Source organism: Stegodyphus dumicola, chromosome 9, assembly GCF_044657685.1.
Source record: "Stegodyphus dumicola isolate Sdum_Otavi_A_Nest chromosome 9, ASM4465768v1".
Taxonomy (NCBI): domain Eukaryota; kingdom Metazoa; phylum Arthropoda; class Arachnida; order Araneae; family Eresidae; genus Stegodyphus; species Stegodyphus dumicola.
Window position 1 is genome coordinate 123,303,396 of NC_140776.1, and position 14,359 is coordinate 123,317,754.

The window sequence follows — 14,359 nt, forward strand, 5'->3', positions numbered from 1 at the left end:
AATGCAACTTAAATCCAACTGTTTAGGAGGGAGTTGCTGTTCAATGCATGGTGGTATATTAAACAATTTCAAGATAGTTAAAGTATAAAAAATTAGTTTGTGGTGGCATATGCTAGCAGAATTGCATTATAGAGTCCTAGGCCGATGAGATGCAAGTCGATGACAATCATATGGTGCACCCACTCAACAATTTCTAACTACTGGTTCAGCATTTTGAAGATCTATTCAAAGGTAAGCCAAGAGTTACCACTTCTGTAGGTGACAAGTATTTTTGAGTTAGTGCACATCACAACAGGACTGCATAGATCAGCCTTCTCAGCTTAGATCCAGGCTTATTTTTGCTACAGGAAAGACAGTATCAGCCACAGCAGTATGTAGAAGACTGCATGGAAGCTGTCTGTATGCTCGTCGACCCCCACATTGTGCATCCTGCTTACCTCCTGCCACTAGAGGGAGTGTTTGAATTGGGTATAGTCATATAAACTGGACTGAAAATCAGTGGAAATCTCTACTGTTCACTGATGACACCCTTTTGCTTAAAAAGTGATTGTTGACTTGCTTATATGTGGAGAGAAGCAAATTCTTGATAACTACATTCTGACATACGGGAAGGGAATACCGATGCAGGAGGTAGTGTTATTGTAGGAGAGGAGTCTTTATGAGGACACAGATCTGTATGTGCTGCCACATAGAACTGTCAATGCTCAGAGGTATACAGAGACTTATATTTATACTGGGTGTTATTGTTTATCTGTATGTGATACCTTCAATCCCATTGGAGATCCCTTCATTATGCAAGCAGATAATGGCCGCCTTCACACTTATCTTCTCGTACATCTATTTCTTAAAGAAACTATCGTCCAAATGGAATGGCTAACACATTTTCCTGATCATAATCTCACTGAACATGTGTAGGACTTTCTCAAAAGGAGAGTTACTAGCCTCCAACCCTCTTCCCAAATCCTAGATGGGCTGCTGTATGTGATCAATGGATACTGCTACCCGAGCAACTCATTGACAACATCATAAATAACACGACTTATCACCCTGTATTGTTGTTCATGGTTCACTATTGAGAAATTTTTTTTTATGTGTGAATTCAAGAAATTTTATGTTCTTTTTGATATTGCAAAATGTAAATAATTGGTATAATATTTTCTTGTGTTTTTAAGTTACGAGTTTTGTAATAAGTATTATTCCATAATTTTGGAAGCCAGTATAATACAGTTGTAAAGAGTTAGCCAATTGATTAAGGATAGAGCCAGATTTAGACTTGATAAGGCTCCAAGCTATTTGAAATATGGGGCCTTAATAAGTCTGTTATAATATATTTTAAAGCTATTTATACTGCATTTTAATTTTTTGGGTGGCTCAAGAAATTTTTTAATTTTTTGGGCGGCTTGTGTAACTTATACGTAAATCTGGCCGTGATTAAGGGGACCAAGTTGTATTAAATTATATTAAAGAGGTAAAAACGTGAAAATGTAGTGTGTGATATGTAACTGTATGACTCCACTTCTGTAGGTGACAAGTAGGAAATTATAAAGTAAATTTAACAAATGACTAATATTTGTGTGTAGTGACCTTGAGAATATTAAAAACATTTTTTGTTCTTTCTGTGAGCTTTGGGTTTGCTTTTCTATAAGCTTTGTAGCAGTTTGAATTCTAAAATCATTAAAATTCTTTGTTTTAGTTAAGATGTACATTTTAGTTTTTATCCTACCTTCTTCCCAACCATTTGTTATTTTCTTTACCTATGTTGTGCACTAATTTAGTGTGCATAAGAAAATATATACAAGAAATAATTCCAGATATCTTGGATGATGTTTTCAGATAAATTATTAATCTTATATATTCTCACTGTGCTTGTAATCGTAACTGATTGCTGCTTAAAAGTGTAATATTTAATGTGCTTGATAATGCAAATATGCAATTAAACATATATTATAGGCTTAATTCTAGTTACCTATGTACTATGTTGTATATTGTTAGTGTGAATTAATTGCAATGTTGTTGGAGAAATCTGATTCAGAGATGTGCATATTTCATACTGCTTAAAATGTAAGGAATTCCTTTCATGAAGTTGTAATTCCTTTCATGAAGAAAAATTTATATTTTAGATATAAACTGAAAGATTTTGAGTGATATTTACTGATATTTGTAGTGTGCAGTCTTATATTTTTTGTTTGTATAGTGTGCATAATAGTCAATAATTTAGTTGACATTCCAAGGCAATTCTTTTATTCATAAACAAACCATAAGATTTCTTCCATTATTGAGAATGTTATAACCATTATTGTGTTTTTGTAAATAATTTCTTGCCTTTCAATGGTAGAATTTCTTCCAACAAATAAGTTTGCTTCTGACTGATTGCTATTAAGAATTATAGTAGAATATTCATTGTATACAATTAAAAAAAAAGAAGGAAAAAGAAAAGTTTCAAAATATTAGGAATTTTGTAATAATTAGTAGAAACGATTTCTGTAAAGCCTTTCTCTTAAGATACTGTCAAAGGTTTATGCTATTAAATATTTCTAATTATTACTATTTTTCTTTGGGGTTTGTGATTGGCTATTTCACAATTAGTATATCAGAAAAATTATTATCCATGGAAACTTGTTAAAAGTGTAACCGCTTGAAATGTTCTGCCTGGTGTTTTTTTTTTTTTTTTTTTTTTTTTTTTTTTTTTTTTTTTCCAAATTTGATAATGGTGTGTTTGATTTTATTATTATCATTATCACCATAGAGTAGATAGTACCAAGGATTGCAAAGGCAATATATGCACTTAAAATTGCCCTCTTTGCTCTAAACAGTTGAATATTCCTCAATGAGAGTTAAAAGGAATGAAACAGGTTGCACATTTTATTAGCCTTGTATGTGTTTGCTTTTGCCATGAGGCAACTGTAAGCCGATCAGCTCTAAAAATTGATTTTGATATGTTACAGCTTCTGAGCACTTACCGAGAAGCAGATGTCGGAAAAAGTGCTTTGACAGTTGCCAAGAGACACCTTTGTTATCTGTCAAAAATGATTGTAGGATAGGCATTTTTGGATGAATGTATTATTCAGGCTGATAAGGAAAATATGCTTAAAATTTCAGAAACCAAACCTGCAAGAAAAAGGAAGTGAAATGATTAGAAGGTAAAAACTTAATTTTTGAAGGAAGTTGACCTAAGCTACTTCGTTACTAATTAAACAAAGGCATTCTTTGAATTGTTTAATATCCACAATGGGACAAAATACTGCATTGATTTTCTAAGAAGTTGTGTGAATGCTCTTATGATAGGCAGTGATACCACAGAAAGAGAAAGGAAGTGCTCTGATAAAAAATTTTAATGAATCAATCAGAGATGAACAATAAAAACAAATCTTGTTGAGGGTAGTCGAGCATCACAGAAAAGTTTTTGCTAAGTGAACAAAAGAAGGGACTGCATTGTTCTAACACTTGTGTTGCCTGTCGCATTACCTGTTAATCTTAGTGTCTAGTTTTAATATTAATTTTTTGATTTCTAGTTTTCCCAATAAAAGTAATTACCATTGAATTTTCCCTATTTTTAAAGGTGTGCAACTTCTAAATATTATTCAATCATCTTGAAATTTGGCATCTATATCTTTTACATTACTGAGACTCGGGGAGTAAGCAGAGACTGCAAAGATTTTACATTTTATTTTTTGGCTTAAAATATGAAACACCCTAGTACCTAATTGTAATAATTTTTGTATAATAAATTTTAAACTAAAAAAAGACCTTCTCACACTGTATCATGCACACTGTATAAATTAAAATTTAATAATAATGAAAAAAATTCCATTTTTTGGATTCTGTTTTGAACGTGCATAATGGGTGTTGGTAAATTTCAATTGTTTCTTAAATGTAAAGTAGATTTACATCTATAAAGTCTGTAATTCTAAGCTTCAGTTATTTCTAATCATTTGTCTTCAACTTCATATTAAAATTCTCCTTTAGATTATGCTAAAGGATTTGGTGGCAAGTTTGGAGTGCAAGAAGACAGGAAAGATAAGTCAGCACTAGGTTGGGAAGAAGTAACAAAAGTCGAAGCACATCCTTCACAGACTGATATGAAGAAAGGTTTTGGGGGTAAATTTGGTGTAGAAACAGATAGGCAAGATAAAGTTAGTATATATCAAGTTTTTTTGTATACATTCTAAATACCTTTCTGTTATTCTTCCAAATTCCAGATACTTTCTGTTAACAAGGTACAGTTTAGCACTATACATAAATGGTGGCAATCCTAACAATATGTCAAGCTTCATAAAAAGAATAACTTTAAAAATTGAGGAAAATACAAGAAATAAAGTATACAAAAGTACAAAATGGACTTTTAACAGATTATCCTAGAGGCATAAAACTGGTGATTTCATTTAAGGTTGCAAAAGCATTTGCACCTTTTCATGCAATCACTGCCAGATGAATTCAGTTAAGTAGGAATCTAAATAAGGATGGCCAGTGCAGTGCTAATGTTTGTTTTGCCAGCATTGATATTATGTGCGATTTTATTGCTTTTAGTTAATTGTTTATCAGAGGCCACAAAATGCTGTTCTTAAAAATATGAAAATAAATACAAATAATTAAGAATGCATGGAAAATTATTCCATTAGTTAATTTAATACTGTATTAAATTTTTAACTCCATTAAATTTAAATTGCTTCTAACTTTATATAACAAAAGCAGAAGTCATTTAACCTTTTAACTGATCTCGGGCACAGCACTGGTGTTCAAAAATGTCACGCCCGAGTATTTCTCGGGGTAATTTTTTTTTTAAGTGCATCGTATTGTTATACCCGAATATATATTGGGAGACGTTTATTTCGGCTTCATCTCTTTGTCTAATCCGACTGTATCTCGGGAAAAGTTAACGTGCGCTCAATTCAATAGATGACAGCACTTTACTGAAGATTTCAAAGGTTAGAGGTTATAAGTTCTTTGGTTCAAAGTGCACGGGATCTTTTTGTTGTAAAATGGTGTCTTCTTCTTTGAAACGTTATATAGATTTAGATTCTTCAACCGAAGATGAAGGATGTGTGTTTGATGAGCAGTATTTATGATACTTCCATGGTCAGCCTCAAAAAAAAAAAAAAAAAAAAAAAAAAAAAAAAATGAAGATATACTCAAGCCGAAGATTGTTTCTGACTACAGTCTAACTATGGGTGGTGTAGGTCACTGTGATCAGGAAATATCCTCTCATCCAACAATCCGAAAACGTCAGAAAGAATATTATAAAAAGATATTTTTACATTTACTAGACAAGATACTTTGGAACTCATATTTGCTCTATAAAAATGTAGTTGGGAAACGTATTACATTTTTAAAATTTCGAATCCAAGTTGTAGAAGAGCTTTTACATAAATATGATGATGCAGCTTCTGGACAAAAGAATGTTGGCAGACCACCTACAATAGATAACCCTGCCCGTCTTACTGAACGACATTTTATTTCCCATATTCCTCCTATTCCTGTGAAACGTGAGCCTACAAGACAGTGCAAAGTGTGTTGTTCAAAAAAGGATAAAAATGGGAAAAAGATAAGGAAGGAAACACGATTCTGGTGTAGTGATTGTGGAGTTGGTTTGTGCTTGGAAAAATGTTTCCAGTTGTACCACACAAGACTGAATTACTAAACTACCAATAGGTATTCACTTTTATTTATTTTCTTCATTTATTTATATTTTAGAAAATAATTAATTTTTTTCCTTTTTAGAAAATAATGCTCCACTAGAAGCGAATTTTACAACTGCCATGTTGAGTGGCAGCCGCCCCAAGCAAATATGCGTTGGCTACACGCATATTTGCTTGAGAATTATTATACATTATTACTATTACAAAACTTTAAAAATTTTACCCATGTACTTCAAAATATCAATTTTTAACTCCTTAAGTATATTTTATTTTGTATTAAACATTTGATTTTTCGAATAAAAAAATTTGACAATTTGTGTACCCAAATCATCAAAATAACTTGACAGTTAAAGGGTTAAAAGAGCTATTTTTATGAGTTATTCAGCTGTATACACTATAAATGTAGCACTGCATGGAAAGAAAAAGTCATCACTTTTATTAACAGATCTCTAACATGCTTCTATGAGATAACATGGAAATACTTATGATGCGGTACTGTACATGTTGCTTAGGATCTTGACTTTGAAATTCCCTCAGCATGATTCATTTGTTTGAGTATTGGTACCATCTGCAGGATTAACGAAGTTCTTTTAGTGATTTACAGTTTATTGATTGTAGGATACAATTTCAAAAGTAGTGCATTGAAGAGCCAAAAAATGGGCTTAGGTGTATATATGAAAATAACAGTATGGAATATGTCATGGAATCGATCACAGTAAAGCATGGCAGACAGCTGCACCTATGTAAGACAAGTGGCTGGCAAAGTTGTTAGATCAGTTACTGCTGCTACAATGGCAGGTTATCAAGATTTAAATAAGTTTGAACGTGGTGTTATAGTCAGCACATGAGAGATGGGACATAGCATCTCTGAGGAAGCAATAAAATTTGGATTTTCACATATGACCACTTCACAAGTGTACCATGAATATCAGGAATCCGGTAAAACATGAAATCTCCGACATCGCTGAGTCCGGAAAAAGCTTGTGAAAGAACAGGATCAATGACAACTGATGAGAATTATTAAACATGACAAACATGCAACCTTTCCTCAAAGTGCTGCACATTTCAATGCTGGAGCTTCAACAATTGCCAGTGTATGGACTGTTCAACAGACCATCATTGATATGGGCTTTTCTGAGCTGAAAGCCTCTTCACATACTGTTGTTGATTATATGACGCAAAGTTTTATGCCTTGCCTGGGCCCACCAACATGGCTATTGGATTGTTGATGAATGAAAAGCGCGCATTACGTGCATGAAAAGAAATTATGATTTAAAGGGTATCAAAATTTACAAAAAAAAAAAAAAAAAAAAGGCTTAATATTTTTTGTTTATTTCATTAGACATTTCTTTCAATGTAAGTTGTTTGCTTTGTTTTTTGTGCTAAACGCGCATGCGTGACACTAAACGCGCATATGTAAATGCATTACGTGCATGTAGAGAAATTATGATCTAAAGGCTATCAAAATTTACAGAAAAAAAGCTTAATATTTATTTGTTTACTTTATTAAACATTTCTTTCAATGTAAGATGTAAGTTGTTTAAGTTGCTTTGCTTTTTGTGCTAAACACGCACGCGTAAACATTAAATGCGCATGCGTGACATTAAACGCGCATGCGTAAATGCATTACGTGCATGAAGAGAAATTATGATCTAAAGGGCATCAAAATTTACACACACACACAAAAAAAGCAGCTTAATACTTATTTGTTTACTTTATTAAACACTTTCAATGTAAGTTGTTTACTTCGTTTTTTGTGCTAAACGCGCATGCGTAAACATTAAACGCACATGCGTGACATTAAACGCGCATGCGTAAACGCATTACGTGCATGAAAAGAAATTATGAAGTAAAGGGTATCAAAATTTACAAAACAAAAAACAAAAAAAAAAAGCTTAATATTTATTTGTTTACTTTATTAAACATTTCTTTCAATGTAAGTTCTTTGCTTTGTTTTTTGTGCTAAACGCGCATGCATAACACTAAACGCGCATACGTAAACGCATTACATGCATAAAGAGAAATTATGATCTAAAGGGTATCAAAATTTACAAAAAAAAAACCTTAATATTTATTTGTTTACTTTATTAAACATTTCTTTCAATGTACGTTGTTTAAGTTGCTTCGTTTTTTTGTGCTAAACGTGCATGCGTAACATTAAACGCGCATGCGTAAACGCTTATGTGCATGTGTAAAGCATAAAAAAAATTTTTTGTGGCTTTGAGGTCTGAATTATAGATCATTCCGGATAATGGACTTTGTACTGTATATCCAATACTAATACAGTACAAAGTCTGAAATCTGGACGTCCATTATCTGGAGTGATCTAAAATCCGTACCTTAAAGCCACAAACTTTTTTTTTAAATATATATGCTTTACGCATGCGCATTTGATTTTTCCTTCCATAATAAAACATGGGGAGATTTTCACGTAAAAATTTCGATTCTTAATTTCACATAAGCACTAAATAAAATACCTCGTTATGGAAAAACTATCATGTAAGCATAAATTTTTTAGATTAATAATTTGGCTCCGTAGCTGAGTATCTGCTTGGCATACATCTCAAACTGAAACATTCACCTATTTTATATCCCTGATGCAGACCTGGCAAGTCATTATTTATTATATTTTGCTTTCAACATTGCATGTTTATCAATACAGGACAGCTTCAGTAATAATTCATGCAGTGATGTCTAAACTTTTTTTTTATATTAGTAATTGAATAACAAGAGTATGGCAACCTTTTATGCTAACATTACGATTGACGATGATTATAGATTTTTAAATGCTTTAAGAAATGTTGACGAGGAAAAATTCAACAAAAATTTCTTTTCATATGCTAAAAATATATTTGTTAATGAAACTCACTAAATGCAATCTAATGAAAATTTCACTAAATGTAAATTTCGTTAAATGTAATCCAGGCCAAAAGATTACATTTAGTGCTATTTTAATTAAGAATAACTGATATGTTATTCACCATAAACCCAGAAGTGGTGGCAGAATATGTCGGCACCAGACGTCAAAATTTAGGGAAGACTAAATTTTTGGAATTTGGAGAAGCACCGAGCGGCAAACTTAAGGGATGCAAAGTTTTTTATGGTTTAGGGAAAGCACTGGGATGCAAATTTTATGTGCGGTGAAAATTTAGAACTTAGGAAGGTGCTTTGTAGCAGAATTTAGGACCCGTAGAGACTGCACCAGGTGGTATTTACTGCCGGCCCTAGATAAAGCGTTAAGTATATGTGAGAGTTTATTTATACGAGACTCATATTAGTTTTAAGCATGTGCAAGAAATAAACATAAGTATATTAAATAACTAAACTAATACAATTCAGGCTTAATTCAGTACGCAATAGGAGCAAGACAAAATTTAGCGAAACAACTTGGCTTTCTTCACCAGTCTTGTGATACACAATCAAGAATGTATAATGGATGCTATTAAGCTAGGCTAAAATTATCTTTACTGATTCTAAGGCATTTGAGTTATTGTAGTGGACTGTGCTGCTGTCTAATCTTCTAGTGTGATCCAGCTTATTATTTTTTGCGGACTGTTATTATTACAGCAATTTTATAAAAACTAAGCTTGAACTGTCAATTATGTCGAAACGAGTTTCCAATTCTGGAGCTGCCAAAGGATCTACAAAGCAAAACCATGTTTCGATGTCCATTAAAAATGGATAAAGGCATATCCGTCTCAAAATTATGGGAGAAGTATGGCATTGGCAAGTCAACTGTATATGACACAAAAGAAAAAGGAACTTTTTGAATTTTTTGTGGAAGCAACTTAAACAACTTACATTGAAAGAAATGTTTAATAAAATAAACAAATAAATATTAAGCTTATATATATATATATATATATATAATTTCTGCATGCCATTTTACCAGATTTAAATTGATGATCTAATATCCGGAATCGCCGAAGTCCCAAAGAGTCCAGATTTCAGACTTTGTACTAATCGTAAATTTTCTATCCTGCATACCTTCAAAGAAATAGTTAATATAAACAACTGTGGGAAATTTAAACCTTCTGGGCTTGAATAGTTTTCAAGAAGAGCATATTCCTAATAGTTCCATTACTTTATTGCCACTTTGTACACTATCATTAAAACATATTACCACATCTAAAAAACCTAATTTTAATATGATGACGCTCACAAAAACACTTTCATTCAGGTTTTGAGTTCTTTCGTAACAGTAGGTTTTTTTTTTTTTTTTTTTTTTTTTTTTTTGTTTGTTTGTTTGTAAGAGAGACTTTTTAAATACACTTCTAACAGCTAATGAAGCAGGTTCTGGCAAAGAATGTTTATGGGCATATTTTTTACCAGGTGATATGCCTTTATCTTTATTGACAACTGTAGCCACACTAGACATCTATCCCTTTTAAACTGATAGGTGTGCTAGTGCTTGTTTACATTTTTTAATGAAAGATTTCGGTCTTCTAAAATTTTGAAACATGCATAAATTATATATTTTTGGAATCATCTCAATCTACTTTATATTTTTAGCCCAAAATTAAAAATTTAAAAATTTTTTATGTCATATGTCCCCATAATATATTTAAGTATGATATCTTTTGGTATGTGGGTGAACTGTAAAAGAGCTACTATTCTTTTTTGAAGAACTGGCATTCGCTCTCTCAGAAAAGTGAAATGGCCTTTGACCTTTAAATCAATTATAGAATAAATTAAATATCTCTAATAAACTGCTATGATTTAAAGATCATGCGAGATAGTGTATTAAAAGACTCATATAACGATGCTTCAAATTGTTAAGCGTAAGATACTTTTTAGGATAATTACTTTTAGACAAAAATTAATTTCATGCTTCGATTTCAGTCGGCTCACTCTTTCTCAGAAGTTGAAAAACCACAATCATCATATCAGAAACTTCGTTCGGAATCAGGTAAGCCTGAAATGTATAAACATGATTTTTTTTTTACATTATCTGTACATGTTTAAAGGAAACAGTTATTTCCCCAACATTTTTATTATTTTTAGTGGGTTCGGCTAAGGCTAGCAGTCTAAGAGCTCGCTTTGAAAATATGGCGAAAGTTGAGGAAGAAGAGGCAAGGAAACGAGCTGAAGAGGAGAGGAAAAAACGTTTAGCTCGTGAGGAAAAAGAAAAGGAACTTGCTAAGAAAGATGAAGAGGTTTGTTCTGTAATATAAACTTATCTCATTGACACTGCTGCATGCTTATTTAAAAATGAACTCTACTTGAATTTTTTACACTTTTGCAAATCAATATAAGTAATGTTTCTAGATGTTGATTCCATTTTCCTTTACTGAAAGTGAAAAGTAGGCATTTATATTGAAATTTGATTTAATTAAATAATCTGACAAATTTACATAGAGGGAAATGGCCGAATAATACTTAATTCTAAACTTTACAATTTCATAATTTGCATTCATTTTTAAAGCAATGTTAAATTGGGGTGAATGATGAGTATTGCCTTCCTGAGAATAACCAGTTAGGCAGTTTTGCTCTTAGCAGGTTCGGGTATACTGCTTATTAGTATATACATAATATGCAAGGTAGTCAGATGTATTGTTTCTGTTTAAGAGATGTCTAATGCATCACATTTTTTATAGTTTGACCTTGTTAAATGCAGCCTTAAGTGGCATTATGCCAAAATACTTACGATTCTCCAGAAAGGGTTTTAATTACCAGCCTCAGGGAGAGTAGGTCACATGAGAATTTATTACTGAAGGAAGGAAAGTCGCTTTATCATGAGGTGATCCTGTTGTCAGTTGTCTTTCGTGCCTTTATTTTGTATTCACAAAAATAAATGTGAACCTTGGCATTGATGTGCAATGCTGGAAATAAAAAATGTAGAAAATTTTTTTTCATAACATGTGATTTTTATGTGAACAGTGCATATTTCATTACTTACTTTTAAAAGTAAGTCTCTTAAAAATAATGGAAGTATAATTTTTAGCAGAAATATATTTTCTGCAGTTAAAATAATAATACAGTCAAAAGTCTTTAATCCGCACGTCCATAATCCGGAATGATCTATAATCCGGATCTCAAATCTACAAACTTTCTGCGCATGCGTAAATGCATTAATGCGTTTATGCATGTTCATAATACCATTACGCTTGCGCATAATACGTTTACGCATGCGCATTTAATGTATAACGAACGGTATAAGCTAAGCTAAAATTATCTAATTATTTATTTCAGTTAATGTTGCAGATTGTGTTGTCCCTTAATCTTCTAATCGGATCCGGCTTATTATTTTTTGCAGACTGTTAGAGCAGTTTTAGAAAAGTAAGCTTGAACTTTCGATTATGTCAAAAAGAATTTCTGATTCTGGAGCTGTCAAAGGATCTACAAAGCGAAAGCATGTTTCGATGTCCATCAAACAAAAAGTGGAATTCCTGCAAAAAATGGATAAAGGCATATCCTTTGTTTCTCTAACCATTCCAAAAACTGTTTATCAATTTCATGCTGCTCTGTGTGTGGGGGGGGGACGTCGCTGCACACAATGAACAGGAAGTTGATCTTTCAGCACTATCCTTATCTTCAAGGCAGATGTTTTAATTTTATTCAGCTTATATTTCCTTACTAAATGTAGTATTTCATCTCGATGTACTCTGTCTTTGATATGATTTAAATCAAGTTCCTCATCATTATCATTCGCTTCCGATAGTGAAGAAAGTGACACAGAGATTATTGGAAACGAAAAAATTTCGATTGACAAATTAGCCGGTATTCTCGACGCAGCAATTATAGGACTTGAACAGCGGAATACACATAAAATAGTTTTCTGGTTGAAATTTTCTAATTCCGACTATGCGTAATGTATGCTTTATGTATGCGTGCATTGAAAGAAATGTTTAATAAAGTAAACAAATAAATATTAAGCTTTTTTGTAAATTTTGATACCCTTTAGATCATAATTGCTCTTTATTTCATAAATTACGGTTTCATATTTTTAATTTTATAATTTCTGCATGCCATCTTACCAGATATAAAATGATGATCTATAATCTAGAAAAACCGCTAATCCGGAATCCCCGACGAGTCCAGATTAAAGACTTTTGACTGTAATAATAATAAAAAGTCAACCCCATTTAGGTGGAGACTTCTCTGATCATAGTTGATTTAATGTGACATTTGAAAATATTGGGATCTTTTATGCAAGAATTATTTTTGTTCTTTTTTCCCTTAAAATAAGTTTGATTCTCCTCATATCAATTATGTATAATAATGCATATAGACTAAAGCCCTAAAAGCCAAAAAGAAATGTAATTATTATTATTGGAATTAATTAAATAACTACCATAATCATTTATTATCATATGATTATTAGAACTAATTATTAAGAAATGTTTTCATTGCATATATTTTAGTTCAAAGATAAAAAGATATATAATAATTATTAATTATAGTAGTATTATAATGTCTTAATTATTATTATATTAAAATTCATTATAATAAAAATTATACACCATAATATTTAAATAATTATAGTAACTATTTTTAGAGTCATCAGGCTATATTGATTGCAGGAGTATGAAAAATATATAATGCCCTCACTTGGATTTGAACTCTGAACCTCCTGAATATGGGTTGAGCATGCTTCCAGATACACCACAAAGTCATTGCTGAAAGGAAGGAGAAAATACCTTATATACTCTCCTTTCTAAGGGGCTACTGGGAATGAGGGGATCTAGTCGCCAAGAGGAATTATCATTGACCACCTGTTTAGTTTGAGTGCCACTGTAGAGTTTCTTTAGAATTTTTTTATTCAGAGAACTGAATAAATCTGATTTGCTCTCACTGAGATTTCAACTTTGGACCTCCCGAATGTGCAATGAAACATACTTCCAGTTATACTACGAAAGTATGCAGAAATGCCTTATTATACAATAATAGTTATTTATTACACTTTATCATAAAATTATGTATATATAGCAAAATTAAGTTTTGAAAATGCTCGTATTTTTGCCAATATATAAATCATAAAATTAAATGCAATATAATCAGTTAACTGCAAATGATGATAAGCATATTATTCTTAGATTACTTGAAAGTAATTTTCTGACTCCTTAAATTTGTGCTGTTTGAATGCAGTGAAAACACACAGGGAAAAAAAAAAGAATGGAAAAAATTCTTACTACATGATTCATATTCCGTCCACCCTAATTTATGAATAAATCAATCTGAATTGTGCATGTGTGTTTTTGTTCATGATCACAATTAGCATGGTTAAACTATATAAATGCCTTCTTGCAAGCATCTGGTAACCTATTGCTCATGTTTGCAAATATTTCAAAGTGGTATTCAACACCCCCACATAATTCATTCAAATGTTGACAAACATGAGTATGTCAGTTACAGCACTGAAGTTTGCTTTTATTTGCTAGTGGTCTCTTTTCAGCTACTTTGGGTAATATTTTTACGATCTTGGTACACTTGTCCATCAAAGATTATGGCCATCCCCCCAATTTTTTTAATGATGACAAAACTGTTAATTAAATTTTGAGGCTAGCTAGCATCTGCAAGAAATTTCTGATACTTCTGATAGTAATTAAAATGTATGGACGGTTAAATATTAAATTTTCAGGCTGATATTTATTCCAAATAATTCTATCTGTTGAATAAAATGCTAAAGAACTTATAATTATCTTAATCTAAAAATTAAAAAAATTATGAAAGTTTTCCAAGTTATACAAAACTTGAGAATAAATAATAACAATGTATTCTTT

At 31.7% G+C, this 14,359-nt stretch overlaps 1 protein-coding gene across 3 annotated transcripts in view; it reads left to right on the plus strand.

Moving 5' to 3' along the window:
* Cortactin (cortactin) overlaps positions 1-14,359 on the plus strand; it is a 119,342-nt gene that overhangs the window by 59,031 nt on the left and 45,952 nt on the right. For all 3 annotated transcript variants that reach the window (XM_085824040.1, XM_085824042.1, XM_085824041.1), the window contains 3 exons: positions 3,967-4,133; positions 10,479-10,545; positions 10,641-10,792. In XM_085824040.1, the coding sequence (XP_085680166.1) occupies positions 3,967-4,133; positions 10,479-10,545; positions 10,641-10,792 (386 nt within the window). The remainder of the gene's footprint in view (positions 1-3,966; positions 4,134-10,478; positions 10,546-10,640; positions 10,793-14,359) is intronic.